The sequence below is a fragment of the Bos indicus genome, chromosome 20 (genome assembly GCF_029378745.1).
Source record: "Bos indicus isolate NIAB-ARS_2022 breed Sahiwal x Tharparkar chromosome 20, NIAB-ARS_B.indTharparkar_mat_pri_1.0, whole genome shotgun sequence".
In the NCBI taxonomy this organism is placed as follows: Eukaryota; Metazoa; Chordata; class Mammalia; order Artiodactyla; family Bovidae; genus Bos; species Bos indicus.
In genome coordinates, this window is record NC_091779.1 from 59,064,517 (window position 1) to 59,085,876 (window position 21,360).

The 21,360-nt window shown below is 41.2% G+C and overlaps 1 protein-coding gene across 2 annotated transcripts in view; it reads left to right on the forward strand.

Moving 5' to 3' along the window:
• The window catches only part of DNAH5 (dynein axonemal heavy chain 5), a 329,281-nt gene that overhangs the window by 134,544 nt on the left and 173,377 nt on the right, over nucleotides 1-21,360 (forward strand). For both annotated transcript variants that reach the window (XM_070774842.1, XM_070774841.1), the window contains exons 30-35: nucleotides 2,651-2,804; nucleotides 4,722-4,885; nucleotides 6,747-6,903; nucleotides 12,657-12,869; nucleotides 14,006-14,230; nucleotides 15,624-15,796. In XM_070774842.1, coding sequence (XP_070630943.1) covers nucleotides 2,651-2,804; nucleotides 4,722-4,885; nucleotides 6,747-6,903; nucleotides 12,657-12,869; nucleotides 14,006-14,230; nucleotides 15,624-15,796 — 1,086 coding nt within the window. The remainder of the gene's footprint in view (nucleotides 1-2,650; nucleotides 2,805-4,721; nucleotides 4,886-6,746; nucleotides 6,904-12,656; nucleotides 12,870-14,005; nucleotides 14,231-15,623; nucleotides 15,797-21,360) is intronic.

The following is a 21,360-nucleotide window of genomic DNA, read 5'->3' on the forward strand; positions in this document are numbered from 1 at the left end:
CCCTAATGGCTCAGTGGTAAAGGATCCACATGCAAAGCAAGAGACTTGAGTTTGATCCCTGAGTTGGGAAAGATTCCCTGAAGAATGAAATGGCAACCCACTCCAGTATTCTTGCCTGGGAAATCCCATGGATAGAGGAACCTCACAGGCTACAGTCCCTGGGGTTGCATAAGAGTTGGACACGACTTAGTGACTAACCCATCAGCACCACCACGTGCCATGTGGTCTTCTGGGTGCACTGGATAGAACAGTGAGTGGAACAAATATCTTTGTTGCTCTGGACCTATATTCTTGTGAAAAGCATGAATAAAAACCCCAGAAAGATGTGTAGAATATTAAAGCAATCTGTTTAGCACATAAGAATATGGAAATGAAAATTTTATTCACTAATATGACTAATAGTTGAGATGACTTCAAGTCCGTTTAATGTTGGACTAGAGAGAGCAATAAACAGAGAGGACAGAGAAGAGGAAAAGCAATGAAAGGAAGTACAATCATTTAGGATTAGGATTGTTTGCAAATAACAGAGGCGCCATATGCAACATTGCTCGAACAAGACTGAAGTTTGTATCTTTCTCACGTACAAAGAGTCCCAAGGTCAATGGCTCAGGTGGGAGTGTGGCCTCTACCACATCACTGGGGACCCAGGCATTGTCTGACTCACACTGTTTTCCAGGTGTAGCCCTTCTCCTCCATCTATTCTTTATATTCAGTGCTGCTGCTCACTTCTCATCTGCAAAAGTAGTTTCCAGATTTGGCTACATGCTAGCCATAGCTTTGTTGTTATTGTTCAGTCGCTCAGTTGTGTCTGACTCTTTGCGACCCCATGGACTGCAGCACGCCAAGCTTCCCTGTCCTTCACCATCTCCCGGAGTTGCTCATGTCCATCGAGTAGGTGATGTCATCCAATTGTCTTATCCTCTGCTGCTGCTGCTGCTAAATTGTTTCAGTCGTGTCCGACTCTGTGCGACCCCATAGACGGCAGCCCACCAGGCTTCCCCATCCCTGGGATTCTCCAGGCAAGAACACTGGAGTGGGTTGCCATTTCCTTCTCCAATGCATGAAAGTGAAAAGTGAAAGTGAAGTCGCTCAGTCGTTCCCGACTCTTAGCGACCCCATGGACTGCAGCCTACCAGGCTCCTCTGTCCATGGGATTTTCCAGGCAAGAGTACTGGAGTGGGGTGCCATTGCCTTCTCTAGTCTTATCCTCTAGGGAGCTTAAAAAAAAAAAAAAAATCCCAGTGCTCGTGTTGCATCCCAAACTGATTTAATCAGAGTTCCTGGGGGTGGGATCTAGGCAGACATTGGTAGTTTTTCATGTTTATCAGATAATTACAATATGCAGCTTGGGTTGAGAAATACTGATGTGGAACATAATCTCCCAATGTACATTGGTGCAAAGGAGGCTGGGAAATTCAGTATTTTAACTGGGCACCTGTGAGTGTAGGTAGAAATGGAGTTGTATATTTAAAGAAGAAGGAGAAAAAGATCAAAGGCTTTGGAAGCCCACCATTAATTTCTGCCTCAAGAGGAAAATGGGAAGATAGATTAACTATGAAAGAAGCAGAGAAGTGGCAGTCATGCATGGACATGAAGAAATCCTCAAATATATGTGTACACACAGACAAGAGTGATGTAGACAGGAGTGGATGGGAAGTTGGAAAGAGGCCCAGAAGAGGGCAGGCTAAAGAGAGAGTCCAGACAGTATCATACTTGAAAATTGAATTCGTTGTTTGGTCCCTTCCAATGATTCCGTAATGGTTCCATATTGTGTGAAAAACCAGAGACCCCATGGAAAAGGTACAGAAGTTCAGCAGAGAGAAAGTTATCCCCTTGACTGCAGCAACAAAGACTAGAATGAGTGGAGTCCACTCTAACATCTGATCTGCTTCTTAGATGGCACGTCTCCCACCTCTCTGCGTGTGTTTGTGTGTTGCTCAGTCTTGTCTGACTCTTTGTGACTCCTTGGATTGTAGCCCACCAGGCTCCTCTGTCCATGGAATTCTCCAGGCAATAATACTGGAGTTGGTTGCCATTTCCTACTACAGGGCACCTCTCTATGCTCTGAATCAAAAGGGGGAAAAGTCAGTTTAACAGTGCCCAGCATGGAGTGATGAATTAAGCATTCAATAGCATTGTTTTATTTATTTTTAATATTTTTCATATGAAAACCATAGCTTTATTTTTAAAAATTATTTTAAGTTTATTTATTTTTGAATGAAACAAAGATGAATATCTTTCATGAAAAAAGGTACAATTCACTAAGAAGATAGAATAAACCATTAGACACCTAACAACAAAGAAACAAAGATACATAAAGCAAAAATCAGAAGAAACATAAGGGAAAAGGAAAACATACAATCACAGTGAGACATGTTAACATTTCTCTGAGAATATTTTATCAAGTGCAGAAAAAATAAGAGTAGGAGCATCGTGAATAATGTCATTAATAATTTAAATATAATAGATTTCTACTTATATTAATCTTATATCCTACACAAATATGGTAACATCATTTAAAAAGCAGAAACATAATTAGAGTTGTAATGAAATATGTGAAAATCAGGATTTTTAAAAACCTCTTTAGTTTGAAAACAACAAACATGAAGTACCCCAAATCCCCAAATTCTTAATGTGTTTCTCATCTTAGGTACAATATGCCATTCAAAGCCCAGATTCAACAGTGGGTACAACACCTTTCCAACTCAGCAGACATAATTGAGAGCTGGATGATGGTGCAAAACTTGTGGATCTACCTAGAAGCCGTCTTTGTGGGAGGAGACATTGCCAAGCAACTTCCCAAGGTCTTAGAAATTTCTCTGTGATTTCATTAGGTTTTTAACTTTGAGAACTAATAGCTCATTATCCCTTTAAAAATGCAAAAATATTTCTACCTTTATTGAACCACCCCTTCTCCAATCTTTTTGTGTTGTTGTCAAACTATTCTTAAGAGAGAGAGAGAGAGAAATTGTGGAAGAGAGGAGCATGGAAATAAGAGTAAGAATGCTTTAAAATCATGAAGTTTTATAGGAAATGGAGGGTTAAAAATCAAAGAATGCCTGCATAATTGATATACTTCTTCAGATAATTTGAAGGTGGAAATTGGAACACTGTGGAATTACAGAGTTGTTATCTTGACAATGGTAGGATAATTTGTTCTATTACTGACAGCTTAAAATAACTCACACTATAAAATATACCCAATTATGTCTGTAGTATAAAATTGAGGGGTGGGAATCTGCAAGGAAACACTCCCCAAAAACACGGGCCTCTTATCAAGATGTTGAGTATGTTTTTCCTCAACAAATTGTAATCATATCACTAGGTACATATGGAGTGTATTTTGAGATTAACATTTTTTCTTTTTTACCAGATTTCAAGGAGTCTTGTCCAATTTCCTTTAATTGTTTGCAAAATTATAACATTTTAACAATAAGAGTTTTAGAAGCATGATAATGTTGAGTGTTCACTTTGGTTTCCTTAGCTTTCTCTTTGGTTAGCTTTCAGTTTAATTATACAGGACAGATCTATTAGCAGATTTATGTGTGTGTGTGCTACCAATGAAATATATCCATTCATTAAAATTTTAAGTATTTATTTTTGCACTTATATTTGGGCATGTTTTTCTTCTTGATTGGTGAAGAAGAGTCTCAAATTGGACTTAATAATGGAAACTTTCACATATAATGTTGGAGGAGCTAGGTGGAGTTTCTTGGTCTCATATTTGATATATGTGCTCATTGGTAAAATGCAGAAAATTTTAAGAAAGAAAATAAAAAATATTCCTACTCTCTCAAAATAAACTGTGCATTTTCCATTTTCCCCAAAAAAGTCTATTCAAAAATATTTCAAAATATTAAGGTTACATTATAATTAATTTTAATTATAAAATTTTAAAATGTCCATTTTTCTAAATACACAAATGATTCAATGCTCAGTGTAGAAAGCTTGAAAAGCATAAGATTCATTTAATCTGGAGATAATTGAAAATTATTGGGAGGGTCCTTTTCTCCCAGATTATCTTATATTGTATTATTATTTTTATATCTACTTCCTGTTTTCAGTTAACATAATGTCAGTCCCAGGTTTGAGATGAAGATTATTATTTAAGAAGGAATCAGTTCAGTTCAGTTCAGTTGCTCAGATGTGTCCCACTCTTTGTGACCCCATGGGCTGCAGCACGCCAGGCTTCCCTGTCCATCACCAACTCCCGGAGCTTGCTCAAAATAATGTCCATCGAGTCGGTGATGCCATACAACCATCTCATCCTCTGTCATTCCCTTCTTCAGCCTTCAATCTTTCCCAGCATCTGGGTCTTTTCCAAGGAGTCAGTTTTTCACATCAGGTGGCCAAAGTATTGGAGCTTCAGCTTCAGCATCAGTCCTTCCAATGAATATTCAGGACTGATTTCCTTTAGGATTGGCTGGTTGGATCTCCTTGTAGTCCAAGGGACTCTTGAGAGTCTTCTCCAATACCACAGATTGAAAGCATCAATTCTTCAGTGCTCAGCTTTCTTTATGGTCCAGCTCTCATATCCATACATGAAGGATGCTATGGTGCAAAAGGCCCAGGAAGAATTGAAATAGAGCACATCTAACATTTCAGGTGTATGCGGATATCCAGACTGGTCAGAAGTCCAGCCTTAGAGGGAGGTATGTGAAACACTCTACCCTTGGGGTCACAGATGTGTCCAAGTGTGCTTTGTTACCTTGTTCTCACAGGAAGCCAAGCGCTTTTCCAATATCGATAAATCTTGGGTGAAGATCATGACTCGGGCACATGAGATGCCTAACGTGGTTCAGTGCTGTGTTGGAGATGAGACCATGGGGCAGCTGTTACCACACTTGCTGGACCAGTTGGAAATCTGCCAGAAATCCCTTACGGGGTAAGTTCACTGGGTTTGTGAAGGCTCTTAGCATCCTAGAGATGAAAGGGACCAGAGAAACTAGACGGGATTAGCCAATTGGTTTCCTTTTGCTTAGACTTTAATCATGACCAACATTGTGGCATAGATAAAACTGAGCATTTGGAGCTTTACCCACTCTCCAATCAGTTACTATTAATTGATTTCTCTGATATTGAAATTATAAGATTAACAGCTTCTTTCATCACTGGGACAAGATCTTGCAAATATTTTCATACAGTCCTTGTTTTTAAAATGAATATATCTGTTTTTCTGATACCTTTCTTGGATAAACATCTGAAGAAGCAAATTATTTCATTAAACTCAACTAAGAACAAGATAGAGAACTGAGAAGATGGATGGTGACTGCAGCCATGAAAGTAAAAGATGCTTTCTCCTTGGAAGAAAAGATATGACCAACCTAGACAACATTTTAAAAAGCAGAGACATTATTTTGCTGGCGAATGTTCATCTAGTCAAAGCTATGGTTTTTCCAATAGTCATGTATGGATGTGAGAGTTGGACCATGAAGAAAGCTGAGCACCAAAGAATTGATGCTTTTGAACTGTGGTGTTGGAGAAGACTCTCGAGAGTCCCTTGGACTGCAAGGAGATCCAACCAGTCAGTCCTAAAGAAAATCAGTCCTGAATATTCATTGGAAGGACTGATGCTGAAGCCGAAGCACCAATACTCTGGCCACCTGATGCAAAGAACTGACTCATTGGAAAAGATCCTGATGCTGGGAAAGATTAAAGGCAGAAGGAGAAGGGGGCAGCAGAGGATGAGATGGTTGGATGGCCTCACCAATTCGCTGGACATGAGTGTGAGAAAGCTCCGGAAGTGGGTGAAGGACAGGGAAGCCTGGTTTGCTGAGGTCCACGGGGTCGCAGATTCGGACACCACTGAGTGACTGACCTGTCTAACTGAAGAACAAGATGAACTGTGTAGTATACACAAGCAGTCAGGATTATACAAAAACAGGAGCCCAACCTAATACCTGTCAATATATGCAGACACGCCCACAGTGATATATGTGGAGGCTGGATGAATTCCAAGAGTAATAAATAATTTTCTCACTCTTTGGTTAATCATGGTAAAATCACTGAAGTAGAAATATGTTAAATATAGAAATGAAAGTGCAGCAAAATAGGGTGATGATAGAACGAAAAACATTCACGGGGTTTTGGTAGCTCCTGGAGGCAGAGAACAGAGTCAAACCCATCCTTCCATGTAGCTGGATTTTGCTTCTGCTTCAGCGATTGATTCATTGGATTCTTTTAAGATACAGTCCTGTGACTTCCTTGGTGGTCCAGTGGTTAAGACTCTGAGCTCCCAGTGCAGGGGGCCTGGGTTCAATCCCTGGTTGGGGAACTAGACCCCACATGCTGCAACTAAGATCCTGTGTACTGAAACTAAGATCCAGCATAGCTAAATTAAAAAAAAAAAAAAAAAAGACACAATCCTGAGAATTGGAATTGTCAGCCTTTAGCTGACATAGCATGACACTTGCAAACAAAACAAACAGAAAACCAAAAAAAGCTCCCTGTGTGTAATTTTTCCTGTCCTCTACAAAATACAAACATTTTCAGGTGAAGTCAAATATATGCATTATATTTGTGAACAATGAATAAATTCTATCAGTTTTGGAAAAAATACAGTCTCCCAATAGAATATGTAATCCCACTTGGCAAAATTAGTAACAAAAGAAAACAGAACAAAGCAGACTTTGCGTGGGAAAATTAGTTTCTCTCAAAGTCTTTTCCCTGTTTCCATCCAAATTAATGTATTCCTAGAAAGGCTAGTTTTGTGTGTTTATGAAGTTTACCTTTTCCTCCCCACTTAGATACTTGGAGAAAAAACGACTTTGCTTTCCCCGGTTCTTCTTCGTCTCAGACCCCGCTCTTCTGGAGATTCTGGGTCAGGCATCAGACCCACATACGATACAAGCCCATTTACTGAATGTGTTCGACAACATTAAGACTGTCAAGTTCCATGAAAAGGTTTGCCTAATTCTCTTTGCTGGCTGGTGATTTACATATCCTGGAATCTCAACTGTCTTTATTAATAGCTCTCCAATAGTGTTTTAAGGATTACCTCCCTTTCCATTAAGCATTACCAAATGACTAAAAAGATACATTTGGGCCCTGTTTGCCTTCAGACCTTGTGATGTTTTAATATCTAAAGTATAGATGTGAATAACAAATTATTTAAATCTGATTAAGAATGCTTTGTATGTAGCATTCATGGCTTTACATGTCAAGTTAATTGTTTAGAAATTTGACACAGCAAAAAGCTGTTAGTAATTGTTTATCAAAGTGCTTTGATTGAACAGAATTGCCACAGTTGTTTGATTATTTTATTTTATCTTTGTTGTTGTTCAGTTGATAAATTGTGTCCGACTCTTTGCAGCCCCAGGGACTGCAGCATGCCAAGCTCCTCTGTCTTTCACTACTACCTCCTGGAGCTTGCTCAAACTCATGTCCATTGAGTCGGTGATGCCATCCAACCATCTCATCCTCTGTCGTCCCCTTCTTCTGCCTTCAATCTTTCCCAGCATCAGGGTCTTTTCCAATGAGTTGGTTCTTCACATCAGGTGGCCAGAGTATTGGAGCTTCAGCTTCAGCATCAGTCCTTCCAGTGATTAGTCAGCATTTATGTCCTTATCTATTTTATTTTTATTTTATTTTATGGCTGCACTGCATGGCATGTGGGAGTTCCCAGACCAGGAACTGAACCCAGGGCATGGCTATGAAAGCACTAAATCCTAACCACTGGACCACCAGGAAATTCCCTGATTTAATTGTTTTAATGAGGCTTTGGACAGTTTTGATATAATGATCCTCCATGTTTTTCATCATGCTCCATTGAAAACTTTTCTTTTTTTTCAAACGCTCTGAATAAGTTTCAAGAATGGTGATATTCATGAGACCCAAAAGAAGTCATTCAATGTGAGGAAAACTACATTTGCACGGCTGCTAGAAGAGATTATCTAATTCACCCCTTCACCCCCAAATTCCCTACAAAATGACCCTTCCAGCTGGATAACATACTCAGTTCCTCTATGGTGCTTCATACAAACCTCAGTATTATTTATCTGTTCATCTAGAATGCAGTTCACATTTGTTGAGCAAATACCATAGACTGGATGTTGTGCTTAGCAGTGGGAATATACCACCCTGGGGAACTCGTGCTCTGGTGGGGTCTGCAGAGTGCAGCTCCTGCAGCGGTAGAGTTAGTTCATTGCATGTATGTGCGTGTATGTGCCCAGTCTTGTCTGACTCTTTGTCACCCCATGGGTTTTAGCCCACTATGCCCCTCTTTCCATGGAATTTTCCAGGCAAGAATATTGCAGCAGGTTGCCTTTTCTTCTCCAGGGATTCTTCCTGACCCAGGGATTGAACCTTTGTCTCTTGTGTCCCCTACATTGGCAGGTGGATTCTTGGAAGCCATTAGAAGCCAGTCTTTTAACCTCTCACTGGCATAATGTCAGTCCTGGGGTTCCAAGGAAGAATATATTGTAACCCATATTGCAGCTGTTTTTATGCAGCACAACATTCAAGAGAAATTTGGCCATTAAACTGTTACTATTTTTGATTTGCTGTGCTCATGTGTTCGTTGCTCAGTTGTGTCCACCTCTTTGCAACCCCATGGACTGTAGCCCACCAAGCTCCTTTGTCCAGGGGATTCTCCAGCTAAGAATACTAGAGTGGGTTGCCATTTCCATCTCCAGGGGATCTTCCCAACCCAGGGAGTGAACCTGGGTCTCCTGTATTGCAGGCAGATTGTTTACCATCTGAGCCACCAGGGCAGCTCCTGCAACCCACTCCATTATTCTTGCTTGGAGAATCCCATGGACAGAGGAGCCTGGCAGGCTACAGCCCATAGGGCTGCAGAGAGTTGGACATGACTGAGCATAGCATGCATGCATGTGTTCATGTGATGCACAAGCATGGGAATGCCTGTCAGGGAGCCCTAACCTGCAAGTGAAGGGTATACCAGAAGGCTTCCTGCAGGAGACCATGATGTTTGAACTGGTTTTTGGAAGGGGAGTGAAACATATCAGGCAGGTGGGGACGGGACCCCCCTGACCTCTGCTTAGAGCAAGGGCAAGTGCAAGGGCCCTGGGGCACGGGCAGCCGGGGATGTCAGAAGTGTGAGTATGTGAGCAGTGTGTTACTTTCTCAGGGCTTCCATGAATTAAAACAGAAAATTATTCTCTCATGGTTCTGGAGGCTAGACATCCAAACTAAGATGTTGGCAGGGTTGATTCCTACTGGAGGCTCTGAGGGAGGGTCTGCCTGTCTCTTAGTTCTGCTGGTGGTCAGCAATCCTTGGTGTTCCTTGGGTGTGGACACAGCACTTCCGTCCCCACCTTTGTCTTCACAAGACTTTCTCTCTGTGTGTCTGCATCTAGCTCTCCTTCTTCTAAGGATGCCAGTTATTGGATTTGAGTCCACTGCCATTCAAGGTGACCTCATCTTGAGTACATCTGCAAACACCCTATTTCCAAATAAAGTCTCATTCACAGGTACTAGGGGCTTCCTTTGTGGTTCAGATGGTAAATAATCTGCTACAATTCAGGAGACCCAGGTTTGATCCCTGGGTTGGGAAGATGTCCTGAAGAAGGGAATGGCTACCCAGTCCAGTATTCTTTCCTGCCTGGAGAATTCCATGGACAGAGGAGTCTGGCAGGCTACAGTCCATGGGATCGCAAAGAGTTGGACATGACTGAGTGGATGCCATGCAGGGTCTGTTCACAGTTACTAGGACTTGAGGCTTCAATATATATTTTGGAGGACACAGTTGAACCCACAACACAGGCTGATGAGCAAAGGGAAAAGGAGGAGAAAGAGGCATGGACCATATTCCAGAGGGCCAAGTGTATTATACTATGGGATGTACTTCATCATGAATGTGACAAAAGGCAGGAGAGGTTTTCAGCAGAGAAGTGGCCTGATTTGTGTTTCAGAAAGATCTTCTGTGTCAGGGTAGGAGTTGGAATGGAACAGGGGGCAAGGAAATCAGCGTTGAAAGTGATTGCAAAGTCAGGATGGAAAAGGCTGAGTTGTTACAACAAAGAGCATTAGTGGAGTGTGAGAAGAGACAGTGTGGATTGAATGGTTAAAAAAAAAATCAATGTTTCTTGTAGATCTACTGGATCTATGGGTTGAATGAAGGGATTGAATTGGCTGGGAGGTTCTGCTTGATGTTTTGCTCAAATCCTTCTGCTTTAGCCCCAGGACTTTATGGTCCCAGAGCAAAGCCTCTCATTGTCTGATTGTACATTGAAGATAATTGAAACATCCTCATTTTCAGCCTCTGTTCATAGCAATTACTGCTTAAAAATAAGTAGAATTGCTTTTTTTTTTTCTTGTTGCTGTTTCTGCCATAAGGTTTCTAATGACGAGGAGTTGATCCTGGTTTTGTGGATCCTAAATCTTATAATATTATAAATACAAATTTATATTCAGGACCTAGAAGGTTGTGCAAGGAGGGACCCTGAAACTCAAGGCTCATCAGCTTCTTGGTAGATAACTTCTGTGGACAACTAAGGAGCATTTAATTAATGCAGACTAATCTAAGCCCAAGGGAACAATATTCCATTTATTAGAGAACAAGAACAAAACAAACATTTGCCTTTATTTTATAATTGGCATCATAGTTGTTCCTCAGTAACTGTGGAGAGGATTGGTTCCAGAACACCGGAGAATACCAAAATTCATGAAGGCTTAAGTCTCTTATATAAAATGTGGTAGTATTTGAGTATACGTATGGATTTATCCTTGGAAGGAAAGCTATGACAAACCTAGACAGCATATTAAAAAGCAAAGACATCACTTTGCTGACAAAGGTCTGTATAGGCAAAGCTATGGTTTTTCTAGTTGTCATGTATGGATGTGAGAGTTGGATCATAAAGAAGGCTGAGCACTGAAGAACTGTTATTTTTGAATTGTGGTGTTGGAGAAGACTCTTGAGAACCCCTTGGACAGCAAGGAGATCAAACCAGTCCATCCTAAAGGAAAAAAACCCTGAATATTCATTGGAATGACTGATACTGAAGCTGAAGCTCCAATTCTTTGGCCATGTAATGAGAACTGACTCATTGGAAAAGACCCTGATGCTGGGAAAGACTGAAGGCCAAAAGAGAAGGGGGCACTAGAGGATGAGATGGTTAGATAGCATCAATGACTCAATGGACACGGATGTGAGCAAACTCTAGGAGATGGTGAAGGACAGAGGAGCCTTGCGTGCTGCAGTCCACGGGGTCTCAAAGAATTGGACACAGCTAAGTGACTGAACAACAACAATGCATAGTCCCTAGATTATTTACCATATAATGTAAATCCTGTGTAAATAGTTGCCAGTATGTGTCAAATTCAAGTTTTGCTTTTTGGAACTTTCTGGAATTTTTTTCCCAAATATTGTTGATCAGAGGTTGTTTGGGTTCTTGGATTTGGAACTCATGGATGTGGAGAGCCAACTATATTTTGCTTAATTGGCATGAATGGCTGGTAAGGTGAGTAGGAAAGTAAGACAGTCAGGATTTTTAAGGACTAATTGGAAACAGGAAGTTTAGTCTCAGAGATCTGTCTTCCAACACTGCATGCAGTGGGTAGCGCAGCACCACCTGAACTGTGTTTTGAACTCCAAATGCTGCAGACATTCTCATTATGCCGTACTGCATGGAAATGAAAGTGATATCACCAGACTAGGAGCTGGGTTTGCATTAGAATATATTATGTGCAACCAACAGCCTCTGTAAAGAGCATAATGTTTAGTGTAGAATTGGAATCGCCATGTGAGATGTTTGCATTGATCATTTTGACCAGGTGATTGCTAAGGTCAGGTCAGATCAGATCAGTCGCTCAGTCGTGTCTGACTCTTTGCGACCCCATGAATCGCAGCATGCCAGGCCTCCCTGTCCATCACCAACTCCCAGAGTTCACTCAGACTCACGTCCATCCAGTCAGTGATGCTATCCAGCCATCTCATCCTCTGTTGTCCCCTTCTCCTCTTGCCCCCAATCCCTCCCAGCATCAGAGTCTTTTCCAGTGAGTCAACTCTTCACATGAGGTGGCCAAAGTACTGCAGTTTCAGCTTTAGCATCATTCCTTCCAAAGAAATCCCAGGGCTGATCTCCTTTAGAATGGACTGGTTGGGTCTCCTTGCAGTCCAAGGGACTCTGAAGAGTCTTCTTCAACACCACAGTTCAAAAGCATCAATTCTTCGGTGCTCAGCCTTCTTCGCAGTCCAACTCTCACATCCATACATGACCAAAGGAAAAACCATAGCCTTGACTAGACGAACCTTTGTTGGCAAAGGAATGTCTCTGCTTTTGAATATGCTATCTAGGTTGGTCATAACTTTCCTTCCAAGGAGTAAGCATCTTTTACTTTCATAAGGTCAATCCTTATCAAAGCTGGTGGTATGGATGGCTGACTCTCAGAGAGTCCCGTTTTATCTGGGGAAACTTTAGAGACTTTTTGATGATCACATTTGTATTGAATATTTCTCTTACAAAACAAAATTTTCCTTCTTAAGCATAGAGTATTTGAAATTGATTTAGTATTCCCTTTTTGATTTCATGGCTATCTTTTGAAAAAATTGTTTTGAAATTGAATTTGTATCATCCTTTGCCTTTTATTTTATAATATATAGCTTAAATTTCTACAAGAAGGATAACATTGACAAGAGGGCAATGGAGAAATTCATTCTTTATATAAATATAGCTTTTCTTGGGCTTCTAACACAGATCTATGATCGCATTCTGTCAATTTCCTCTCGAGAGGGTGAGACAGTTGAATTGCATAAACCCGTGATGGCAGAGGGCAATGTGGAAGTTTGGCTTAATTCTCTCCTGGAGGAATCTCAGGCCTCATTACATCTTGTGATTCGCCAGGCAGCAGCAAATATTCAAGAAACAGGTTTCCAACTGATTGAATTTCTTTCTTCCTTCCCTGCTCAGGTCAGTGTATTGAAATTGGAAAGTTTTTTTTTTTTTTAACAGAAGAGTCATTTTAGATCTTATTTGTTGTCTATTATAAATGACACAACTGACTATAATTTAACTCCAGAACAATATTGAGATTTTCATAAGAGTTTGTTAAATATAGATAAGTTTAAAGATTTCAACTACAGATTGTTGCTGTTATATATCTATGTTTTTACATATATATTTATGCTATAGAAATATTGGTATATTTTATTTTTTTAGTATGTAAGAAGTATTTATTTTTCTTTTTTAAAATTTTAATTGGAGGGTAATTAATATTAAATCATCACAATATCGTGATGATTTTTGCCATACATCAGCATGAATCGGCCATAGGCATATATGTGTTCCCTCCTCCTGAACCCGCATCCTTCCTTTTTCCCCACCCCATCTTTCCACAGAGCACTGGCTTTGGGTGCCCTGAATCACACATCAAACTCCCACTAGCTATCTATGTTACATATGGTATTGTATATGTTTCAATACTATTCTCTCAAAGCAACCCACCCTCTCCTGGAGTAAGTCAGAAAGAGAGAGACAGATATTATATATTAATGCATATATACATGGAGTCTAGAAAGATGGTACCAACGGTCCTACGTGCTGGGCAGCAAAGGAGTGGGAGTGAATATAATTTCTTTAATTTAAAATATTTTTTTCCTACTGAATTTCTTTAGTACATAAATCATAAAATGTCCTGTGTTTTACTAGAAAAATGACAAATACATTTTAACAATAAAATACAGAAAATGATATTTCCTTAGTGATGTGATCGAGAAAGATTTTGTGATTACAGTGTATAAACCCTTTGTTGGTTTGATGAAAGTAAGTTGAAGACATATTCTTTCCATGTCAGTAACTTAAAATCTATTGAGGGAGAGGTATGACTTTAAGGGAGATGAAAAAAATTGTAGCCATGTCACAAGGCTGTATATGTTTAATTGTCAGGTAAACAATATGCATAGGGTTTCCATAGATTTTGAAGCAACCCGTCAAGCTGGTGTAATACAGGATGGCTTGGCATTTGCATAATAATCACAACTGTTGTAATTTCTATTTAAATATATTCATATGCCATACACTCATAAAGCCTTTTTTGTTTCCGTAAGGTTGGATTATTAGGAATTCAAATGATATGGACACGGGATTCAGAAGAGGCCCTTCGGAATGCCAAGTTTGATAAAAAAATCATGCAGAAAACCAATCAGTCTTTCCTGGAGCTACTGACCACGTTGATAGACATGACAACGAAGGACCTGAGCTCCGTGGAGCGAGTTAAATATGAGACTCTGATTACTATTCATGTGCACCAGCGAGATATCTTTGATGACCTGGTAAATGCTTTATAAATGCTGTGGCATATACAGAAGAACAAATACTAGACAGTCTCTGTGTTTACCCACCAGGAATAGTGTGAATGAATTCAAGAAAAGATAAAATTCAGGCAAAGAGCATCTTTATGAAGAGAAATTGTCAGATTTTCTTTTCAGTCTTTAGCCGGATTTTCGGCCATTTTCTGATGATCTGAGCTAAGGTGTTATGGAGGCAATTATACTTTATTTTGAAATTCTTTACGTGATTGTTTTTAATGCTGAAATGTCATGTAGCGTCATGGAGAGCTCTTACTTGTCTTATGCTTCTTTTGGTTATTAAATTGAAGATGACTAATCTCTTGATGCAGAAATAATAAGTGATATTACTAGTAGAAGTGCTTAGTAGTTTTGAGGGTTTTTATGAACACAAATCACATATTTAACAAATTTTGCTACATTTGTTGATTGCAAATGGTCTTTCTCATATAGTTCATGACATTCAGTTGTCATGCAGACTTTCGCCTTTAAAGAAAGATCAGGGATGAGAAAGAGAGTTTGGTAGCTGTTGAGAATAGGAAATGTGAAATGAAATTTGCCTTCTACTATAAAATATGACATTAGATAAGAGGCATGAAGCTCTTATTTTCATAATAATTTTCTGGATCATGTCTCACCCCATTATGTAAAAAAGATTATGAAAGGTTGGTTCTGATGTAATGGAAATAAAGGTGGCACATTCAGGCTGTTATGTGCTAATCTCCTCTCCTAATAGTTAAGCATACTGTTTGCCTTTCTGAGAAATAAAGGGCTCAGGGTAATTTTAGATTTCTTATTTGTAAAAAAAATGATTAAAGTGGCTTAAAATTTTGGTTGAAAAAATTCTTACAGAAGCATCGCTGGGCATTAACCTGCCATTTAGATGTTAGAAATTTTGGCCTGCTTCAAATCCTAGCAAGGATAATTAACAGATTGTAAAACCCCCAACGATGTACTTAGTTATTACCAGAAGAGATGACTTTTTTTTCCCCTGATGGGATTGTTTAGTTCTATCTTGGTAAGCCAAAAATGGTTTTCATAGATTGTATTTCATGGTTAGTACTGTGGAATTGGGCATTGAAGAATGAAGTTTCTTACTTCATTCTTACTATTAAAATAGAGTATGTTATTTAAATTGAGGGGCACAATTAAGTGTTTCTCTTGAATTTTCCTTTTCTCATATCTTTGAAAGTATCCCTTTTTTTGTTGTTGTTTTTGCTGATCAATAAATGAATGGGTTGGATGGTAATTGGCATCTCCCAACCAGTTGGGTTGTCTCTGAGTTCCATTACTTCACATTCGATCTACCTGGATGCTGATGTGTATAGTTAGTGAATGGGTCTCCTCTTGGTTTTAACATACACCTTCTGCATTTCAGTGTCACATGCATATCAAGAGCCCTTTGGACTTTGAGTGGCTGAAACAGTGCAGGTTTTATTTTAACGAAGATTCTGACAAGATGATGGTTCACATCACAGACGTGCCATTCATCTACCAGAATGAATTTCTAGGCTGCACTGACAGGCTTGTCATAACACCGCTCACAGACAGGTGATGGAAAGATTCTATGATTCCTCAGCCTCTCTCTCCCCTACCTCCCACATTTTCATTCTCTCCAGGTGTGCAGCAGATTTTGACTGATGGCCTCTTTTATACGAAACTCTTTGAAATTCGGTGTTTTGAGCTTTACCCACGTATCTTCACGGGGGGTTTAGGAGGCTTGTGACCGAAACAGACTTTGGTTCCTTTGCCTTCCATCTTACAGAAGCTAAGTTTAAATGACCTCTGCTGCTGCTTCTCAGTTGCTCAGCCGTGTCCGACTCTCTGTGACCCCATGGACTCTAGCCACCAGGCACCTCTGTCCATGGGATTTTCCAGGCAAGGATACTGGAGTGGGTTACCAGTTCCTCCTCCAGGGGATCTTCCCTAATCAAACTCATGTCTCTTGTGTCTCCTGCATTGGCAGGTGGTTTCTCTACCACTGTGCCACCTGGGAAGCCCTAAATGACCTCAGTGGACATCAAAGGAAAAAAAATGAATTCATTGCTATGTATCAAGTGCAAATCACCATGGGTTTTGAGGGCTGCATCAGGGGACTGTGGCACTTTCATCATTACAGAGGCAATACAGTTTTTTTTTTTTTTTCAAGCAGGAAAGACATTAAATGTGAATGCTGGTTCTCTGGTGGCTTAGTAATAAAGAATCTGCCTGCCAGGGCAGTAAACATAAGAGATGCAGGTTCCATTCCCAGTTTAGAGGAAGATGCCCTGGAGTAAGAAATGGCAGCCCACTCCAGTATTCTTACCTGGAGTATTCAATGGACAGAGGAACCTGGTGGGTTCGGTCCATAGGGTTGCAAAGAGTCAGACATGACTGAGTGTGAACGCATGCACTGGTGAGAAGTGATGGAGTGGACATGCCCCCTGCCTGTTATTAACCACTGTGTTAGCCAGAGCCAACATGTAGCTTCTCTGGACCCAGTTTCTTCATCTATAAGATGAACCAGTTTATCTCCAGAGGTCCTTCCTCCATGGCTAACAGTCTGATTTGAACTTGGTGGCATCTACCATTGTATATGTGCTGTTCAGGGATGCTTTGATACTTATTTTGAACCAAATGGGTGAGTGTTAAAATCAACATTTGTTAAGAAGAAGCTGACCTGAATAGCAGTCATTTTCACAGAATGAACCTCTGGGCTGTTAGATTGAAAATATTATCCCTGGTGGTCCAGTGGTTATGATTAAGATTCCAAGCTTCCAATGCAGGGGGTTGTGGTCCAATCCCTAATTGGGGAACTAGGATCCCATTTGTATATATATATATGGGCATCCCAGGTGGCGCTAGTGGTAAAACACCTACCTGCGAATGCAAGAGACATAGGAGACATGGATTTAATCCCTGGGCCAGGAAGTTCCCGTGGAGGAGGACATACCAACCCACTCCAGTATTCTTGCCTGGAGAATCCCATGGACAGAGGAGCCTGGGGGATATATTCCATAGTGTTGCAAGAGCTGAACATGACTGAAGCACCTTAGCACGCATGCATCTATATCTATATCTATATATATTATCAAACAAAATTTAAAAGTTTGATGTAATAACCCTGTTTGCGAGATTGCACCTTCTGCTCAGTCATGATACCAAATGAAATGCTCACTTTTACCGGAGGATAGAGGAGTAGCAGGAGGTTTCACTGTGTCCTTTCCCCCACGTTGTCTTGTCTTCATGCTCTGTATTCCTTCTTATGTCTCATCAAAGGTGGTTTCCCCTGGATACTGTCAGACGTTCGTTTGGAGTTTTCCTCTTTGAAGTAGAGAGGTGAATAGTGACAAAAGGCGGAGAATTCCTTGAAACACCTGTAAAAGTTATTTCACACCATCTGTCCTTTCAAACCTCAAACCTTTTCCTCTCTTCTTTTCTCTACCCAAGTCCTGGTTTCTGTTTCGCTGAGAAGATAAAAGGACCTGCACTTGTTCCTCGTCACGTCTGCCAACCAAGGGACCTGGCCTTGTGCCATCCACTCTCTCTCTCGGTTTATGGGATGGGTTTTGTGCTGTCATTCAAAGCCAGCGCCTCTGCTGGCACAGCTATTTGTCTCTGGGAGCATCATTAATTTTCACTTTCTACTGGATCATTCTCATCAATGTACAGCATGCTGTAATTGCTTCCAGGCAGGAAATCCTACTGTGAAGCTCTGGTTTCCTTCCCATTTCTGTGCTGACATCAAAACTCCTCAAAAGCAGTTTTTAAAACTTAAATTTTATTGGAGTATAGTATAGTTCCTTTATAATTTGTGTTAATTTCTGTTGTACAATAAAGTAAATCAGCTATGCCTGCTTCATCACATAAGTCGCTTTAGTTGTGTCTGACTCTTTGCAACCCCGCCAGGCTCCTCTGTCCATGGGATTTCCCATGCAAGGATACTGGAGTGGGTTGTCATGCCTTCCTCCAGGGGATCTTCCTGACCCAGGAATCAAACCCATGTCTCTACAGCTCCTGCACTGCAGGTAGATTCTTTACGCACCGAGCCACCTGGGAGGCCCCAGATCAGCTATAGGTATCCCCTCTTTTTTTGATTTTCCTTCCCGTTTAGGTCACTACAGAGCATTAAATAGAGTTCCCTGTGCTCTACAGTAGATTCTCATTAGCTTTCTACTTTATACATTTCATCAGTAGTGTGTATATGTCACTCCCCATCTCCTAATTCACCCCACCCCCGCTTTCCACCTTAGTGTGCATACGTTTGCTCTCTACATCTCTATGTCTCTGTTTCGAAAAGGCAGTTTTTGTCCACCTATTTGACCTTGAATTCACTCCATTCAGGCTCTGTGTATTAGTTTCTATTGCTGTCATAACAAATGACCAAGCATTTAGAAGCTTAAACCACACAAATCAAGTACTTTGGGTTTCCATGTGTCAGAAGTCTGACACACATCTTGTTGGACTAACCTTAGGTGTCAGCAGAAGTGAGTTCTCTCCGGGGTCTCTGCGGAGACCCCGCCCCTTGTTCTTTCAATTGGTTGGCAGAATTCTTTCTCTTACTGTTGCAGGACCTTTGCTGCCACTTCCCTGCTGACTGTCAGCTGAGGGCTGTTCCCAGCATTTGGGGGCTGCTGTTTACGTTGTTTTCTGGCCCCTTCCTCCCTCCTATCAGCCACAACTGTGGTTTGAGACCTGTCTGATCTCCTTTTCCCATCTCATGTCTCTCACCCACTCTTCTGCTTCCCTCTTCCCCTTTTCAAGAACTCATGAGATTAGATAGGGTCCACTTCTAATCCAGGATCACCTTCCCATATCAAGGCCTTTCACATTAATTGCATCTTCAAAGTCCCTTTAGCTGTGTAAGGGAACGTGTTTGCAGGGATTAGGACATGGATAGTTTTTTTGGGGGCAGTTATTCTGCACGTCACACTTTCTTGGGTGATGGTAGAGCCGTCACCCAGATCTTCGTGTTGCTAAATCCAGTGGTTTTTTAGTTTTGCCCTTCCTTGACCAGTCATGTTTGCAGGGAACGTGTTTTCAGGGATTAGGACATGGATATTTTTTTGAGGGGGTGCCATTATTCTGCACATCACACTTTCTTCCCCTGGTAGAGCCATCACCCAGATCTTTGTGTTGCTAAATCCAGCGGTCATTTTTAGTTCTGCCCTTCCTTGACCAGTCAGCAGCGTTTACATAGGTGGTCACTCCCTCTCTCTTTTCAATTAATTATTTAATTTCTTTTTGTGTGTTTGGCTGTGCTGGGTCTCCCTTGCTGCGTGGGCTTTTCTCTAGTTGTGGGGTGTGGGGCTACTCCCTTGTTGTGGTACATGGGCTTCTCATTGCAGTGGCCTCTCTTGTGGCAGAGCACAGGCTCTAGGCATGTGAGTTTCAGTAGTTGTGGTGCTCAGGCTTTAGTGGCCCTGTGGCATGTGGGATCTTCCCAGAGCAAGGATCAAACCCATGTCGCCTGCATTGGCAGGCAGATTCTCGACCACTGGATCTCCAGGGAAGTCCCACTCTCTCCTTTTTGATGCCCTTTCTTCATGTGGCTTCCAGGTTATGACACCCTTGGTTCCTTCTTTTCTTCCTGTTCCTTCATATATTCTCCTATGGTTCCTCTTTAGTATCCTGACTTCTAAGCATACAGCACACCAGGGCTCTTCTCTTTTCCGTCTATACTCACTCCTGAGATGATCTCACGTGGTTTTAAGTATCATTTAGATGTGGACTCCCCAGTCTTGAACCCTGCTGGGGCTTCTTCCCTTGAACTCAACACATACAGCCACTTGCCTACATGACATGTTTACTCAGATGCGTACTGGGAATTCACACTTATGTTTGCTTGTCCCCTCACAAACCTGCTCTCCTGCCATCTTCTCCATCTTTGCAAATGGTGATTCCATTCTTCAGTTGCTCAAGCCAAAATCCTTGGAGCATCCTTGATGCCTTTCTTTTTCTCTCATTTTATTATCCAATCTGTCATGAAGTTTGGGCACCGACACTTTTAGAATTCACCTAGGATGTGACCACTTTTCTCCCCTGTGCTGTTATCACAGTCTCAGCCACCATCATCTCTAGGCTGGATGATTGCAGTAGTCTTTTATCTGGTCTTCCGCTTCTGCCATTGTTCCCGACAGTCTGTTCTCAATTCAGATGCTGGAATATTAGCCATATCCTGTCATCCCTTTGCCTTGGTCTTCTTTGTCTTTCCGTCTCACCCAAGGTAAAAGCAAGTGTCCTCGCACTGACTTCTATGACCTGCCATGATCGGTCCCTGCTACCTACTGTCTCTCCTTCCTCATTCAGCTCCAGCTACTTGTTCCCTGGCTGTTTCTTGAGCAGTCTCAGCACACAGCTGCCTCAGGACCTTTGCACTTGCTGTTGCCTTCACCTGGAACCCTTTCCCCTGTGACACTGGCATAGCTCACTTCCTGTCCTCCAGGTCTCTGATCAGATGTCTCTGCACATGGGTCTTTGGTCCTGACACATTTGAATCAGCAATCCCCACCCCACACTCCCTAACCCAGCTTTATTTTTTCTGTTTTCTATTTTTAAATAGTTTATTTCCTTCCTTTAGGATATCAGTTCTATAAGGTATAGACTTTTTGTGATTTATTCACTGCTCCTAGAACGGTTCTGTTCCATTTGTTGTTGTTGTTCAGTCTCTCAGTTTGTCCAAATCTTTGTGACCCCATGGACTGTAGCATGCCAGGCCTGTCTGTCCCTCACCGTATCCCGGAGGTTGCCTGAGTTCACGTCTACTGAATCTGTGATACCATCCAACCACCTCATCCTCTGTTGTCTCCTTCTCCTCCTGCCTTCAATCTTTCCCAGCATCAGGATCTTTTCCAATGAGTCAGCTGTTCACATCAGGTGGCCAAAATATTGCAGCTTCAGCTTCAGCATCAGTCCTTCCAATGAGTATTCAGGGTTGATTTCCCTTAAGATTGAGTGGTTTGATCTCATTGCTGTCTAAGGGACTCTCAAGCATCTTCTGTTGTGTAACAGGTTCTAAATAAAATTTCCCAAATAAATTGAAAAATGTTTATTTTCAAAGTTGCATTTTTGTGGTAAAAAACTCAAATAGTACAGAAAGATGAAGTTTAAAGTGTGAGGGGAAATTTTTTCTATTT